The 18,500-nt window shown below is 40.4% G+C and overlaps 1 protein-coding gene across 1 annotated transcript in view; it reads right to left on the minus strand.

The window, feature by feature from the left end:
• Positions 1–12,072: 12,072 nt before the first annotated feature.
• LOC136884821 (IDLSRF-like peptide) overlaps positions 12,073–18,500 on the minus strand; it is a gene marked incomplete at its 5' end in the record, with an annotated part of 339,427 nt that continues 332,999 nt past the window's right edge. Inside the window, one exon of the mRNA XM_068230167.1 lies at positions 12,073–12,795. Coding sequence (XP_068086268.1) covers positions 12,602–12,795 — 194 coding nt within the window. The remainder of the gene's footprint in view (positions 12,796–18,500) is intronic.

The following is an 18,500-nucleotide window of genomic DNA, read 5'->3' on the forward strand; positions in this document are numbered from 1 at the left end:
TGTCGGTCCATATTTATTCATTGAAGTCGATTTGTAGCTGTCTAGAAAGGGTATGTCTGCCATTATTATCAATACTTTACAAATTGATAGCGACTAAGCAATTCTCCCCACATCTAATTTGACTGTCAGTAGGAATGGAATCCTTCTCCAACCACTGTGTAACTGCCATTAGTACGGAATGCCTACCGTTGTAATGAATAATTCCCTTCTCGATTTGACTGGCAGAAGGCAAGGGTGCTGCCGTGATAAACAAATTTACCGACCTAAATTGTGACTGGCATTAGGCAAAATGGCCTGTTGTTATAATCGGAACTCACCAACTCGAGTGTGACTGGGAGTAGGGAGAGTGCTTGCCATTATAATGAAAACTCCTCAACTGGAATGTGTCTAGAAGTAGGAAAGGGAGCGTGCCGTTGTAACGAATCTCTCCAAATCGATTGTGACCGGCGGTAGGCCTGCGATTATAATGGAACTTCCCAACTCGATTGTGAGTGGCAATATTCAAGTGAGCCTGCCGTTATCATCACAACTCCACAACTCGCATCTTACTCGTGAAAGAACGTATGGGGACCTCTCTATGGTGTTTCTTCGATAACACTGAAATAAAATGTCGTATGGCTTTCAGTGCCGGGATATCCCAGGAAGGGTTCGGCTCGCCAGGTGCAGGTCTTTCTATTTGACACCCGTAGGCGACCTGCGCGTCGTGATGAGGATGAAGTGATGATGAAGACAACACATACACCCAGCCCCCTGCCATTGGAATTAACCAATTAAGGTTAAAATCCCCGACCCGGCCGGGAATCGAACCCGGGACCCTCTGAACCGAAGACCAGTACGCTAACCGTTCAGCCAACGAGTCGGACTTCGATAACACTAAGAGGCATGCAATTTAATAAGATTTCACTTACCGCGTGTACAGATATCCTTATACAATGTAGAATACCGTAACGAAGCACGGGTCGTTTGCTAGTAATAATAAAAGGAAGTGTTCGTCTGTCTGTGTGCGCTATGTCCAGCCGAACCCACGGAACGCAGAGATCTCAAATTTTGAACATATGTAGATGGAATGGAGTCCGAAGCCACCTCGAAACCAGATTTTTCACTTTCATTGGTGAGTTATGAACGATGGGATGTGACAATCCAAGTACTGTCACATGTGTATATTCACTGTCGCTAGGCAACGTACATCAGGTAGGTAGAGAACACAAGTCAAGGAGCGATTTTAAGTCGATGGTGTAAGAAACCATAACCAGTAACTAACAAGCTAATAATAATCAATGATTTTCATTCGCTGCACATAATAATTTTCGTCCACCTGTAATAAGTATTTCTGTCCAAATTATGATGGAATATGTAGTGTTTTTCCACTATTTTGTTGTGGTCTTCACAGATATGTGCCCTTAAGTTACACTCTTTGTCATTCCAACCCTTACAATAGCCAATGTGCAATGCACTCACTGAGATTTACGCTGTCGTTGGAAATTTTAATTGTATTCCTCATCACTTGCTGAGAGCTTCCATCTGACTCGTATGCTGAGTGAAGTGTGAATGATTGAGTGTTTTCCTAAAAACTAGTATGTATTTGCTAGTTGTAAGTGTATTCTGCAATATCTTCATTTGTTACTACAATTGTTACTCTGTAATTGTAGTTATATTTATTTATGTTATACACTCCATGCTGTAATAAATTTTATTCAAAGAATATTGTTTCTATAGCTGTTTAATATACGTGGTATACAAATGCTACACATAAACGTACCCTTTTTTCACAACGTCCAATTCCAAAGCCTGCAGACGTCCCGGCAGGGTCGGAGATTTTAACATGCATCTGTTAATTCTTCTGTATCGGAGACTGGGTGTTTACGTCCTCTTTAACATTAGAATTCATTGTTCTGATAGCGTGTAGTGTGCCAACTCTAAGGACCGTTACCAGGCCCCTATGGAGACGACACGCCACTTTCTTTTATTATTTCTATTACAGCATACTTTCTCCGTGTTTTTATTGTTATTTGAGTCATCAGTCCCTAAACGAGTTTGATCTAGCTCTCCATGCCACCCTATCCTGTGCTAACCTACATCTACCCCTATCTGCTTGTCACGCGCTGAGAGCCTACTATTGTCCAATTCTCGTCTCCTATTTGGTCTACCTCTTTACCCACTAATCTGAATCACATTGACCGCGTGCAGTTGTTAGAGCCAGAGTAACTTGAGCAGCGATCGCCCGTCATCTACTCGCAGGAAAGTAGCCGACCTCAGATTCCCACATAACGCTGTTGTGGCTTATTTCATTCTCCTGAAACTGTATACTGCTTTTCCCTACATTTCCCAACCCCTTCACATTCCGTATTCCCGCCCCTCTGTTGCTCAACGAACTTTACTTATCCACATTCCAACCCTCCTTAACTCTATCTTCTGACAGGAATTTGGACTTTTTTCTTCGTATGTCTCCTTTAATCGATGGTTCCCTAACCTAACTCCTTTACCCCATATTCCTTTTTCCTCTTCTCATTACTGTCCCATCTATAGTACAAAATGTGTATGTGGGTATTCAGCCCGAAGGCTGGTTTGATCCTCCACAGCTCTGCCAACAGCTGTCATAGATGGCCTAGGCATCACTGAAGAGGCGTACTAGGGAACTGAGGTGTGAGGTAGTTTCCCGTTGTTTTCCTCACCGAACCAGAAGTTGCTCACATTTCAGTCTGGCAAGCTGACTGAAATGCACGCAGCAGCCGACCCTAAGAGTGATATTTTCATACCCTTTTCTTTCATACCCTTTTCTTTTGCCTGGATGTTTTATTGTTAGTTCTAGTTTCCCTACAGTTATCTTCTCAGTTCCTTCCGCTACTTTTGTCATTTGATGGGTTTTCTTCGCTGCTCTTTCACTTCTATTTTGAAGTGTGCGTTGCGCTACTCCTTTGTAAATATATTTTCCATTGCGGGACTCTGCAAATTAGCATCTCGCTTTTTGGGTTTCTCAAATCAAATGAAATAAAAATAGTAAAATATTCATACCTTGATGTACCCCTACCATTCTTTCCACCTACACTTCTCTCAACAAGTACCGGGCGTCTTAAGATGCCCCCAACATTCTATCCCTTCGTCTCGACAAATTTCCCAAATAGTTCTCCTCACACCAATTCCATATAGTACCTCTTCATTCAATGATTCGATCTAACCATCTCACCTTTCTTTCGCAGCCAGTTACCATTCATGTTTCACTTCCATCAAATGCCACGCTCCAGACGGAAGTCTTCAGAAACATCTTTCAAATTCCTATATCAGTGCTTGAAAAGAGCAAATTTCTGTTCTTAGGAAACGTCTCCGTTGCTCGATAGCTTCAGTGCGGCCAGGACCAATATTTGGGAAACAGTGGGTTCGAACCTCACTGTCGGCAGCCCTGAAGATGGTTTTCCATGGTTTCTCATTTTTACACCAAGAAAATGCTGGCACCGTTCCTTAACTACGGCCACGGCCCCTTCCTGTCCCATCGTGGCCATGGTCCCAACTTGTAAAAATGTAGCTAATGAGGCAGAAGTAAGACTAGCACCAGCAGGCAAGTCCATGTACTCACTTCGAACATTGATATAGGAATTAGAAAAATGCTTTTGAAGACTTTCGTCTCGAGCGTGCCATTTTATGGAAGTGGAACATGGACGATAACCAGCTCAGAAAGAAAATGTGGTGGGACAGAAGAATGCTCAAGTAGAGATGGGTAGATAGAATGACGAAGGACGAGGTAATGAATACAAATGGTGAATGGAGAAGGATTTGGAGAAATCTGACCACAAAGAGAGAATGCTAGGACACACAGGACTTGTTCAGTTGGTTTTTGAGGGAAGTGTAGCCGATGGGGCTAGACCAAGGTATCAAACGTAGATTAGAGCGGACGTAGGATGTAGTAGTTGCGTAGAAATCAAAAGGTTGGCAGAGGACAGGGTGGCATGGAGAGCTGTATCAAACTAGTCTATGGTCTGATGACTCGAACACACTTTTAAACATCACCGCAGACGTTTCAAAATTGGTCATACAATCTACAGTCACGTAAAAAGAAGAATGCGCAGTATTGTATATACCACGCACTACTATTGCTCACCTTCTGTGTGGTTGATAAACACTGCAGATTCCCATAGGTTCATTTTTTCTGAAAAGAATACCTGAGCACTGTACAAAGCCACAGCGTTGAAGCGTGCAAGCTACGATTTATTATTATGGATTGGAATGATATAATTCCTTTTATTGATTCAGTAAAACAACATGCAAAATTCAACAAGTCTTATGTTTGATTTTGCACAGCTTCCTAGTAATATGTGAATTTCCTTGTTCTGAAAGTACTAATAAAAACTTAGCTCCAGGTATTTCTATACGATCTTTTTGGTTTAACAGATTGCCCTAATTTGTACGCTTACCTGCTTGCCAGAACGAAAACAAAAGTAAACTACTTTTCCATTTGCGAAAATCATATGATCATAATTATGTCTCTCGGTCATGGGCATCCATTTTTCTAAAACACTCTCAGAATATGCAAAATATATAATAGATTAAGTTCCTTTGAAAAGGTAAATTTTCTTTAATATGTCGCTTAAATAAATAAAAATCCAAATCCTTAGTCTGTATAAGACATACGAACTCTTTCCTTTGGCGTGTGCATAGAGACGTATCGGTGCAAGCGAATGTCCTACTTGTCCCGATTTAGAGCACGACGATTATGGTATTTCCTTCCATGTTCTTACCATGTCATGACTACCAGCCATAAGACACAGACTGCACGGTTGCTAGGTAACATTGTCTGAACATCCATCCATACCTTACATCACAGCCTACACGGTTGCTAGGTAACATTGTCTAAACATCCATCCATACCTTACATCACAGCCTACACGGTTGCTAGGTAACATTGTCTGACCATCCATCCATACCTTACATCACAGCCTACACGGTTGCTAGGTAACATTGTCTGAACATCCATCCACATCACAGCCTACACGGTTGCTAGGTAACATTGTCTGAACATCCATCCATACCTTACATCACAGCCTGAACGGTTGCTAGGTAACATTGTCTGAACATCCATCCATACCTTACGTCACAGCCTGCGCGATTGCTAGGTAACATTGTCTGGCCATACCTTACATCACAGCCTGCACGGTTGTTAGGTAACATTGTCTGGCCATCCATCCACATCACAGCCGGCACGTTTGTTAGGTAACATTGTCTGAACATCCATCCATACCTTACATCACAGCCTGCATGGTTGTTAGGTAACATTGTCTGAACATCCATCCATACCTTACATCACAGCCTGCACGATTGCTAGGTAACATTGTCTGAACATCCATCCATACCTTACATCACAGCCTACACGGTTGCTAGGTAACATTGTCTGAACATCCATCCATACCTTACATCACAGCCTGCACGGTTGTTAGGTAACATTGTCTGAACATCCATCCATACCTTACATCACAGGCTGCACGGTTGCTAGGTAACATTGTCTGAACATCCATCCATACCTTACATCACAGCCTGCACGGTTGCTAGGTAACATTGTCTGAACATCCATCCATACCTTACATCACAGCCTGCACGGTTGCTAGGTAACATTGTCTGAACATCCATCCATACCTTACATCACAGCCTGCACGGTTGCTAGGTAACACTGCCTGATCACCCATCCACACCTTACATCACTGCCTACACGGTTGCTAGGTAACATTGCCTGACCACCCATCCACACCTTACATCACTGCCTGCACGGTTGCTAGGTAACATTGTCTGACTACCCATCCACACCTTACATCACAGCCTGCACGGTTGCTAGGTAACATTGCCTGACCACCCATCCACACCTTACATCACTGCCTGCACGGTTGCTAGGTAACACTGTCTGACTACCCATCCACACCTTACATCACTGCCTGCACGGTTGCTAGGTAACATTGTCTGACTACCCATCCACACCTTACATCACTGCCTACACGGTTGCTAGGTAACACTGCCTGACCACCCATCCACACCTTACATCACTGCCTACACGGTTGCTAGGTAACATTGCCTGACCACCCATCCACACCTTACATCACTGCCTGCACGGTTGCTAGGTAACATTGTCTGACTACCCATCCACACCTTACATCACAGCCTGCACGGTTGCTAGGTAACACTGTCTGACTACCCATCCACACCTTACATCACTGCCTGCACGGTTGCTAGGTAACATTGTCTGACTACCCATCCACACCTTACATCACTGCCTACACGGTTGTTAGGTAACATTGTCTGGCCATCCATCCACATCAAAGCCTGCACGTTTGTTAGGTAACATTGTCTGGCCATCCATCCATACCTTACATCACAGCCTACACGGTTGCTAGGTAACATTGTCTGAACATCCATCCATACCTTACATCACAGCCTGCACGGTTGCTAGGTAAAACTGTCTGACTACCCATCCACACCTTACATCACTGCCTGCACTGTTGCTAGGTAACATTGTCTGGCCATCCATCCATACCTTACATCACAGCCTGCACTGTTGCTAGGTAACATTGTCTGGCCATCCATCCATACCTTACATCACAGCCTGCACGGTTGCTAGGTAACATTGTCTGAACATCCATCCATACCTTACATCACTGTCTGCACGATTGCTATGTTTGCACTTCCATCGCAAGTTTTTTCGTGTTACGTTGCACAAAATTTTGGACGCCCCCCAGACATATTTTTGTCAGTGAAAGTATTTCTCACTGGCTCTCTGAAGAGGCCGTCTTTTTCTTATTAGATTCTGCCTGTAGTTAGAGCTCGTGCATCGCGCAGTGATAGACACTGACCGGCACACCTTCTAACTTGTATCTCTGGCAATTAACACATGTCGAGCCACACTCGGACCTTGTCATACTCTTATCTCTTTATCAAGAATATTATTCATTGATGAAATTATCGCATAACTTTTGATACATGTTGTACAATAAAACAACAGTAAGAATCATGTGCAATAGATGTTTCATAAATCAAATTACGTTCAATTTCAATATTTAGATTAGAAATATATTTGTAATAACTTAAAGAATAATGTGGGTACTTTATGACACGGACACGAACTAACCGTAGTTGGCAACACTGCCTACTTCCCAGCAACCGTATCTCCGAAGATCGTTAGCCGCCTTCCGTAAAACGAACAGTAGGACAGTCCAGGATCTGAAGTTTTACACAGTGGCAAGTCGGAGGAGTCATAAAGTTCTTTAACATGTTTTCCTTCCAGCGTCATGAAATTTGTTTATAAAATTATAAAAAAAATTGAAAAATAGGAAATTACTTACAAAATGAATACATGCAATTATTCTACAAAACTGTCAAAATATTCAAAATATGTAATTGAATTTTTTATTTCAAAATGTAAAGATATGTAAATATTTCTTAAATATGGCGCTTCAATAAAAAGTATTAAATGCAAATCCTTAGTCTATATAATGCACACAAACTCTTGATGGAGCTCGACGATTATGATGAAAAATAATAATGGAAGATAATGGGAAAGGGATATGATAAAAACACTTTAATAGGTTTGCTAAAAATGTAATTTCCTTTATTTAAGACTTAAAATTTAACATAAGAAATAAATTATGGTTTTTCCTTACACGTAATGTGAACGATTCTTGCTGTTCAAAATATTTCCAACACTAACTTTGTTATGAAACATATACAATATATATTTATATTTCAATATACAATAATATAATATGATTATCTTTTAACACATTCACATGTTTAACTCTTATCAGTAACAAATAGGTCAAGAAAGAAAATATAAGAAAAATAATAAATTGTTCCCAATCAGTATGATCACTTCAAATATGTGTGAGAGAATTTCAAGTGTTTGTTCTGAAAATATGATATGAACTAATTGTTTGGTATGATTTTAATTTTGTCTTAATCTTCCAAAAAATATATAAGTATATGTTTTGTTTATGTGTTTCTCTTTTGACTATTTGTTCAACTAAAACTAAACAAAGAATATATTTTTCTTCCTCCACACTAATGAAAGTTAGTGGCATTCAAATTAGACATTAATTTTTCTCATTAATGATAGAGTATGTGGAGCAGCGGAGGTGAACATGGAGGGCAGGAGGGGGTGGGGGTAATTTACGCAGATTTGACTCCGGCTACATCAAACGTGAAAGAGCTGAGGAGGGGTGGATTGTGATTATTCTTTGCACTAGCAATAACATAATCAGTCACATGACTTGCAAGCAGCTGTTTTCACAATAAGGTGTCGTGTATTGTAGGATAGTATTTAGTTCAGTGTCAGGTCGTTATCTAGGTGTTCAGAATGTACAGTGGTTTATCCTAGAAAATAGCCGCTAGCAAGTTTGTGGGAGATTAAGGCATTCCTAGTATGCAAACGGGATTAGCAAATACGGTGATGATTTTCTTCAGCCACAATCTGTTTGAAATATGTTACATTTTGTTTCACTTAGCACTAAAACACAATTTAAGTAAACTCCATCACAAAAATACCACAGATTTCCATTATTTACCTAAACTTTCATCTTATATCTTATATAAATACACTATGTACATCACAATAATGCAACAAGGAAAACACAGAGACGATGTGGAACACTACATGACAGTGAATTTGTTTTTTACATAGGAAAAAATATCTGAAGATATTCCCTTTATTACAATATGTTGCTTGAACTTTCGTCACAGGCGCTGTTAGAAGTCTTGTGATGCTTTTCTGTGAACTCTGTCATCCTCAATTGATGACTCTTGTTAAAAAGATGAAGCTTGATTATATTGGGCATATTACTAATAGAAACTAACAAAAATGATTTCCGTTAGTCTGGAATTGCAATTTATCACAAGGATGGTGAATACCAAATTATGTGCTTAATACTTTGGTACTTGAAATTAAATAAGTTGCAGTAACTGTTACTGATCGCACACGTTGTTCGGCAAGAGCTAGAGGTAGAGATGGAGATTAAGGGCAACAAAGAGTTTTTTAATTCTCTAAACTAAGTTTAATACGTAGCTTTGACATTTTTGACTTAAATCAATAAATCAATAAATATGTAAAGTGAAAAATACATTTGAAAATGTTGTGTAAATTTTATCTCACAAATTTAGACAATAGTGAGGTTCTACCAATGTCCAAATTAGTAAAGATTTTAAACAATATATGATAAAAACCGAAATTAATTTCTAATCTTTGAAAGGAAAGTACTTAGTAGTTTAATTGCTAATATTTACTGTATATAACTCTGTTTTGGTTGATATAGTGAGTGTGTGTGAAACCGACAGTACCAGTAATGTCGTGTCTTTATTTCAGAAGAAATACTGTATGTTTGTGAAGCCATCTTAAGGTTGTCTTTCAAGAATTCCCAGAATCGTTTCTTGCTTTCGTTATGTGGATCTAAATCTTAGTAAGATTTGAAATTGTAGATAAGAGGAGCAATTATTAAATTGTAATGTTAAATAAGTTACGCACGCTCATAGTTTGTTGAATTCAATAACACTTCTCAGGATATCAGTGATTTTGCTGAATATGTTATCATATTTGGCAATTTTTTTTAAAAACGTTGCAAAAGAAGCAATGCATGAATGCAAAATTTGTATTTTTTTCAGCTGCTTTGAACAGAGTTTGCTTTCATACAGAAGGTACGAAAATCAACGTAAACTTGTGTTCTCATTCTAAAACTAACACGGATAATGTTTTGAACACTGTAGGTTAAGCAAGACTAAATTATTTTACGCTTTTCGTCTTTATTCATGCAAACAAGGAAAGGAATTCTTTACTAAATATCGACGGATTTGCACTATCAAAAACACCTAAAGAATGTTTGAACAATTTACTTGTATTGAAATCTCTTCAAAAGATGTCAGGATTGCAGAACAAAGTCACAAGCTGATAGCTACCTTATTGTATTGAATACTATCAAGGAAATGTATCAGTTTTATTAGCTTAAACATAATTGAATTAAATCATTTATTCTACTTAGCTTACTCGTTTGTAACATTCCCAAATCGACGGGCTTGTCAACTAAACAAATAATTTTATGATGTGTTATTTTCAACGCTGTGATTAAAGGTGTTAGTTCTAAGTGACAATTTGTCAACGTCTTTATGTTAACTAAAATATCAGCAGAAGATATTAGCTACTTTATTTCTTCAGTTCTGTGAAGAAATGATGTCATGGGGAGCAGACGCGCTAGTAATATCAATTAAATGTTCGCATTCCTTCCGAATACATTCTCTCTTTGTCATATGAAAGTGATATTATTTTTAGAATAATGTTATCACCTGCGAAGCGACGTTATTATCAAAATATTCGAAAACTGCAGCCAACGCTTTCTTTGTATTTTCGTTTCATAGAACATCACAAGACTTCAGAATGCTGTATCATGTCTGTTGTGTATACCAAGATGAGTTTCAGACAACGACACAGACTTACAACAACATGTTAGAAAGTTCAAACCATTCTTCACTCCATTTTTTCTCTATCGCTAGGTTCAAATGCTTATTAAGAGTAAGAGAGATCATGATGTTGCATTAAAGAAATTCATAAGGTAAAAATCAATGTTTGTTTAATTTTTCTTTTAAAAAACACGAGAGATAGTCTTGAAGTTTGTTTTCACATCACCGCACATGCCTGGTTTAACATCAAACTGCATCGCAATAAGAAGCAAGATCGATAAATGTTTTGTATTACTTTTGTTAGCCGGATTAAATAGCAACAAATTATTATTTTAGTTTCCCTTACAAACTAACACACTTCAAAATGTCCTTAATAATTAGTTATATTACAAGAAATGACTTATTTTGATTTCATTTATTTGAATATCAGTAAAACATTCATATCACGACGTGGTGTTATCAATATAATGTCACTCTATTTTTTTCACAGTATGGACGCATTCCATTTGTAACAAAAAGTCTTATCTTTCTCCGTTTTAAGTTTTCCTGTGCTGTTTTATACTTAGGGTGAAGATTACCATGATGTTCGGGGAGGATGAATCAATCCGCTTTACAATTTGTAATACCATGTAAAATATTACCTTTGTTTTGTTTTTTGTATGAAATGGTTAATATTAGTTACAGCTACTGTACAGCACTTGACTTATTTAAGGTACAATACTCCATATACATTAATATAATATTATTTATTTATAATATATATTAGGCTTACGTACAATATCAAAACGTGAAAGAACATTTAAAAGACGAACATATCCCAGGTCTGAGGAAACTCACTAACGACCGTACCTCTTCATTGAAATCATTAGTGAATTTTTTAGTTCTCATGACACGGAGATAAAACATCAAGGCGGGCCTTAGGACATCCACTGAAAAAAATATCTTCTCTATTACAAAAATTCTCAATATAGTTTTACAAATCTCTATCAATATGTTGACATGAAGGGTTTGTCTTCTTCTTTGATAGGCATATTTCTTGTTTGGATGATGAATCCTCAAAAGACACGTAGATCAGAAGAAAAAGACAGTGAGGGACAAATACATACTTAGATAAGCACAAATATGTTATGCTGATATGTGTGTGTCTGTTTTCTTTTTTCTAAGGACGTTTATGATCATCACCGTATAGTCTATGGCAAAGAGAGAGAAGGAGGAGGTGTGGGGGTTTAAATCACGGTCCAACACGTTCGAGAACTGTCTTCCTACAGTAATATGATATGTTAGGATTGTGTTACTCCGACAACGAACAGATGTGGCGAGATCCTAAATTAAGAGAAAAACAAATGTTTACGAAAGCAAATGTTATTTTGTAACTTTTGCGTCGACTTCGGTGTGGGTAAAACAGAACAATGAAACTTTGCTTCGGGTTGTACACTCTGCATTAGAAGACTACTTTGACAGACATGCTTCAAAATACTCATACATTAATTAATATATAGCAATTCGAAAATTGGAAAACAAATAGATTTCATTTTAGAATATCATTTTCTCTTAAAAATATGTCAGAATATTTCAGAAGAAGTTTTTTTTCAAAATATTGCCAGCACATTTGAACATCGAAACATTTATGTATTGTGATTACTTGAGAGCAAGTGTGTGTGTGTGTGTATGTGGTGTTGAAGTTTGGCAAATTTCTTGTTAAACACGAGTTATATTCAGTACCTGCCTATTATGTAGTCTAATTGAATTGATAATGTTAAATGGAAAATCAAGATCATTGGAATAAAAATGGGGTGCAGCTTCAAATAGCGGTGTATTTGAATAACAGGAACTAATTATTAAGTCAGAGAATGGAATTAGAAGCTACGGTGTTGGGACTATTCAGAAATATTTCGTGACTCAACCTGGTCTTCACTAAGGAATAATTTTAGGATTCTTAACTTCGATCATGATTTTTTAAGATACTCGCCGACATCTACAACAGTTACTCTTTATTTTCTGCAAGATGAAACCAAATTCAACGCGCAGAAAAATAATGAATTCACTTCGTCTCCGCCAGTCTAGAAGTACAGGACGTGTTACGGTGGAAAGGAACTTTGCTGGACCGCTCTTGGAATGAAAGGTTGGGAATGCTGTGCCGGGGGAAGATCTGCATACAGTAGGCTAGTAGTAGGGAGTGGAGACCTCTTCAGTCCAAGAAGCCAGTGTTGACCAGTTTCTCCAAGAAGAATTTCACGTCGCCCAGTTCGGAATCTTTGATGCCCAAGCTCTTGAGCATACCCAGGTCTCCATTCTCCACCGCCATGAAGACTGAGCGGAGGTGCTCCAGATCGGCGCGCATCAGATGAAGAGCGGCGCCGAAGTCCTCGATCGTCTGGGACTCTGCAATAAAACAAAAATCATTCAGCATTCTGCAAACAAAATTACCAGCAAATCTCTTCTGTCGGCAGACATGAAAATCTGGAAAAAGAGTCATTTCTAAAAATAATAATGAAAACACAGTTCTAGACCTTCAGGCAAGCAACCCAATGTTAAAGAAAACCTAGGGATATCAGCTACGAAGTTTAGGCAAATAAAATATAATAAAGTAGGAGAATATATTCTTTATTTGTTACTAAAATACACAATGCTTTTCTTAATCATCGTTATCGGGTCAATTAGTTTAGCAGTTTGCCGTTTTCTACCACTCCGAGCGCTAATGTGAATTAATGCAGAGTTTCACTGAAACACCACTACGAGCGCTAATGTGAGTTAATGTAGAGTTTCACTGAGGCACCACTACGAGCGCTAATGTGAGCGAATGTATTACGTCACAGAAGTACCACTACGAGCGCTAATGTGAGCGAAAGTATTACGTCACTGAAGCACCACTACGAGCGCTAATGTGAGGCAATGCATTGCTTCATTGAAACACCACTACGGGCGCCAATGTGAGCCAATGCATTGCTTCACTGAAGCACCACTTGAGCGCTAATGTGAGCCAATGCATTGCTTCACTGAAGAAAGTCTACCAGCGCTAATGTGAGCCAATGCATTACTTCACTGAAGCACCACTACGAGCGCCAATGTGAGCCAATGCATTGCTTCACTGAAGCACCACTTGAGCGCTAATGTGAGCCAATGCATTGCTTCACTGAAGCACCACTTGAGCGCTAATGTGAGCCAATGCATTGCTTCACTGAAGAAAGTCTACCAGCGCCAATGTGAGCCAATGCATTGCTTCACTGAAGAAAGTCTACCAGCGCTAATGTGAGCCAATGCATTGCTTCACTGAAGCACCACTTGAGCGCTAATGTGAGCCAATGCATTACTTCACTGAAGCACCACTACGAGTGCTAACGTGAGTCAATGCATTGCTTCACTGAAGCACCACTACGAGCGCCAATGTGAGTCAATGCATTACTTCACTAAAACACCACTACGAGCGCTAATGTGAGTCAATGCATTACTTCACTTAAGTCCTTTTAAGTACATTCGGCGTGGACATTTTCCAAAAAAATAAAAAACGCCTGAGGGTATTGAAGCAAGGAACACATTAGAGAAAGTATTATGTAAATACGTTAATTTGGCTTGGATTTGAATAAGAAAGAAAACGAGTAAAGAAACAAGCAATATTAGGCTGCATTTAGGCCGGAAATGATTTTCGAATTTTTTTAAAAGAGTTTGATAGAGCTCTCCAGCAATCACAATTTGAAACATTTCCTGCCCCGTTAGTGCTTCAACTTTGGGCACAGTTAAGGAAGTTGCCTAATTTTACCTTTTTCGTAGTATAGGCACGCTCATCACCAGTGGAACACTGTGTGCGCAAGGATTGCCAAACTTGTACTCCCCAGGGAGGTGACAGAGAACGTAGCACGTGACATTGTGCGTCTTGCACAGGCGTAACACTCCAAGTGACGAGCCCAAATGGCGACAGGGCCTAATTAGCAGGCTCTCTTGCTGTGATATGTGGATCTGCGATCATGAAAGCCTTATTTCCAAATTACAGTAATTGGTAAAACGTCCTTATCCTCCGGAACAGCTTATGAGAATGGCAGAGAGTTACACCTGGACTACCTCAGTTGCTTCGAGCTGGCAGTTTCATCTGAAACCATTTTCGATGTTCCATTTTAGTCTAACAGGTGAAGCTCGATTGGGTGTCAGAGATAACATGACCCGACGTGGAGTGTTCAATGAATATTTACTTGTCCTGCAAATTCCGGGTGTGAACTGGAGACAGCCATACAGATGGAGCAGTGAAGTTCGGTGTACACATAGAGGAGCCAGTCACTCTCCGTGCGTCACTAACCCTCGTCTTGCTAAAAGACCACAGCGGAAGTAAACAACACAATAAAACAGCGATTTTTTTAGAGACGGGAATTTGCCTATTTTATTCCTGTGTTCAGAAACATAGGCTTTTGAGATATAAATCCGTTTTGGGGTCCTTTGAGCTAGATTTCGTTCATTTTCTTGTGCCTATAAATGCCTGTTTCCGGGGTCCGTGCCTGTTTTGAGTATATTTGCCTATTTGATACCTTTTTAATCTATTTTAAAGAAGCCGATTTTCTTCCAGTAACAGATGTGTTCTGATCTGTTTACCCCACGAACAAAAAATAATGGGAATTCTCGGAAGTCACCAGAAATAGTTCTTAGGAAATTTCCGTCAGGAGAAACAAGGAATAATTTGACCTCGAAGCCTTTAACCCCTCCATCCTTCTAAGACATATGCGAGAGCCAATCAACGTCGAACTGCGTTGCACAACCCATATCCCTTATACCTCCTTCTCGATGTGAACTGTTGTACGTGTATACTTTACCTTCAGAACGTGTTGTGATTTATTGTGAAGAAGAAGTGTGTCTGTGGCAATGCCCAAAGGAAAATCACCGGGATATTGGCTGTGCGCTTAGCGGGAGATAGTGGGTTCGAGCTCCACTGTCGGCAGCCCTGACTATAGTTTTCCGTGGTTTCCCATTTTCACACCAGGCAAATGCTGCGGCTGTACCTTAATTAATGCCACGGTCAATTCCTTCCCACTGCTAGGCCTTTCCCATGCCATGTCACCATAAGATCTATCTGTGTCGGCGTGACGCAAAAATTTGTAATTGCAAAGAAAAATCGTCCTACTGGCTGAAGCGGTGGATCACAGGTAGTTTTCTGCCAAGCTTGCTGTAAGGAAGTCAGTTCGTTTCCTTTATCCTTTTTTGTGACTGAACTACGATCGCATTTCATTGTAGCATTTATAGGCCTATTAAATTACGTGTTGGGGAAAGTTGTTTTGTTGCAATGCTGTATTAGGCGTGAACTTTCAATAGTTCATATTGCTAAACTGTAAATAATCATTTAATTACTGAACGAGGAGTTAGAACGCCGATGGTCTCTTGTCACAGAATGGATGAAAATTAAAAATAGGTATTTTGAACTCTTAATCATTTCCTATGAAAATAGAGATTTAGAACTGAATTTTTTTTCTTTCTTTCTTTCTTTCTTTCTTTCTTTCTTTCTTTCTTTCTTTCTTTCTTTCTTTCTTTCGTTCTTTCCTAATCTGCTCTCCCTCCAGGGTAGGTTTTTCCCTCGGACTCAGCGAAGGATCCCACCTCTACTGTCTCAAGGGCAGTGAGACTTTGGATGGGGATACACCTGGGGAGGAGGACTAGTACCTCGCTCAGATAACCTCACCTTCTATGCTGAACAGGGGCCTTGTGAAGGCATGAGAAGATTGGAAGGGACCGTCAAAGAGGAGCGAAGGAAGTGGCCGCGTCCTTAAGTTATTGTAGGTAACATCCCGGCATTTCTCTGGAGGAGAATGGGAGAATGAGAAACCACGGCAAACTACTTCGGGGATGGCTGAAGTGGGAATCGAACCAACCTCTACTCAGTTGACCTCCCAAGGCTGAATGGACCCCATCACTTTTCAAATTTCGTGGCAGAGCCGGGAATCGAACCCGGCCCTGCGTGGGTGGCGACTAATCACGCTAACTACTACACCACAGAAGCGGACTCTAACTAAAATTTAATTTTTAAAAATCGTGAGTAACTTTCACCAGCGCTGTGTGTAGGCTCTAGTGAACTCTATTAGGCTTCCGCTAAGCCTTCGCGAAACATAGGTTGAACATCGAATGTAGTGCCGCTAGGACGATGTCACACAGGTTAGACATACAGGATGGCACGGCTTGGACGATATCACACAGGTTAGACATACAGGATGGCACGGCTTGGACGATATCACACAGGCTAGACATACAGGATGGCACGGCTTGGACGATATCACACAAGCTAGACATACAGGATGGCACGGCTTGGACGATATCACACAGGCTAGACATACAGGATGGCACGGCTTGGACGATATCACACAGGCTAGACATACAGGATGGCACGGCTTGGACGATATCACACAGGCTAGACATACAGGATGGCACGGCTTGGACGATATCACACAGGCTAGACATACAGGATGGCACGGCTTGGACGATATCACACAGGCTAGACATACAGGATGGCACGGCTTGGACGATATCACACAGGCTAGACATACAGGATGGCACGGCTTGGACGATATCACACAGGCTAGACATACAGGATGGCACGGCTTGGACGATATCACACAGGCTAGACATACAGGATGGCACGGCTTGGACGATATCACACAGGCTAGACATACAGGATGGCACGGCTTGGACGATATCACACAGGCTAGACATACAGGATGCCACGGCTTGGACGATATCACAGCGTGTTTTACAAGGCTGCAAAGACTATCTTTACAAGATCAAGCCAGTGAAAAGACCGTTGGTCTGGATTGGTGAGGTCCGGTTAGTAACCGTTGTGCTGGGGGTGGGGAAGCAAAGAGAGTCTGGGGTGCGTCTTATCTAGCACCCCATCAAGAGTCTTGCTAAATTGCGACAAAAAGTAAGGTTATGGGCGCATGCCACGACAGTTTGGCAGCCTTATGGGCACACATGATGCAGTATCTATTGCAGGCAACAGAAAATAGTCTTCATGACAGCTGACCCGGCTGACCAAAGCCGGCGAATAGCAACATACAAAATATTCACAAATCTAAGATTTATAGTGCCTCCGTTTTAATTCTATAAATAGTAAGAATACTGCTGGGGGTAACTTGGTGAGTCACTGGCAAGCATATAGAAAGGATCTTTCCTCTACGCTACTCAGGTATCGTTTCACATCATTCTTATTATTTTTTGTACCCGGTGAACTGGATAGGAAGCTGCCAGATTATAACTGAACACTTTTGAGGACATATTTCCATGTAAATTACGACTTCTCTTGTTCCTACTTTAAAGTTTTGTTCTTCTAGAAACATCACCTCTAATCGCATTTTCTTTAAAAAACAAATGCATGATTATACTGAGCATTATTTCCAATTAGCCCACCTGTAGAAATTTAAGATATAGGAACATTGTAATTTAAGTCAATGTTATTATTTTTCAGATCAAATGTGAAAAGATAGCATATAGATCAGAGCCTCTCAAACGCCCAAAACCTCACGCTTCCAAACGGAGGCGCAGAGGTCCTGTGCACAGTGCATCGGTCCCACTCGGCTCGGCTTGGACCAGCGCGTCGTCTCGGCTCGACTCGGTTAGCTCGGGTCAACTCGGCCTGGATTTGGAGCGCTACGGAGTAAGTGAGGAAGAGGGAGACAGGCGTGGGGAAAGAGAGAAACAGCGCTCTTGCTTCAAATCGAGGAGTGGGGGTCTGCACTCTGGTCAACCAAGAGAAGTCGTCTTTTGCGCCGTGGACAGCGCAATGCACTGGTGCATGCACCCTGAGGAGCCCTGATATAGATCAACATAGAAATACTGTAATGCATTTAACACGAGTACAGAAAACTGTGTCATCACAGCTATTCCACCTGTCCACTGTGAACAGCGACTAACAACAATTATCTGTGCGCTGCATGGTGCGAGCTAATATCTCCCTGCATGAACTGGAGCATCTTAAAATTTCAACAAGCTGCCGGGAGCAATCACCATCCCGTGGTGGTGTCATTTACAGTAGGGTTGTGGAAGAAGTCAGAAGTTTTGACCGATCCTCTGGGAAGGTTCCATAAGAGTCCTGCAGCAGAATCCATGATGGAAAGCTACTA

The sequence above is a fragment of the Anabrus simplex genome, chromosome 13 (assembly GCF_040414725.1).
Source record: "Anabrus simplex isolate iqAnaSimp1 chromosome 13, ASM4041472v1, whole genome shotgun sequence".
NCBI lineage: Eukaryota > Metazoa > Arthropoda > Insecta > Orthoptera > Tettigoniidae > Anabrus > Anabrus simplex.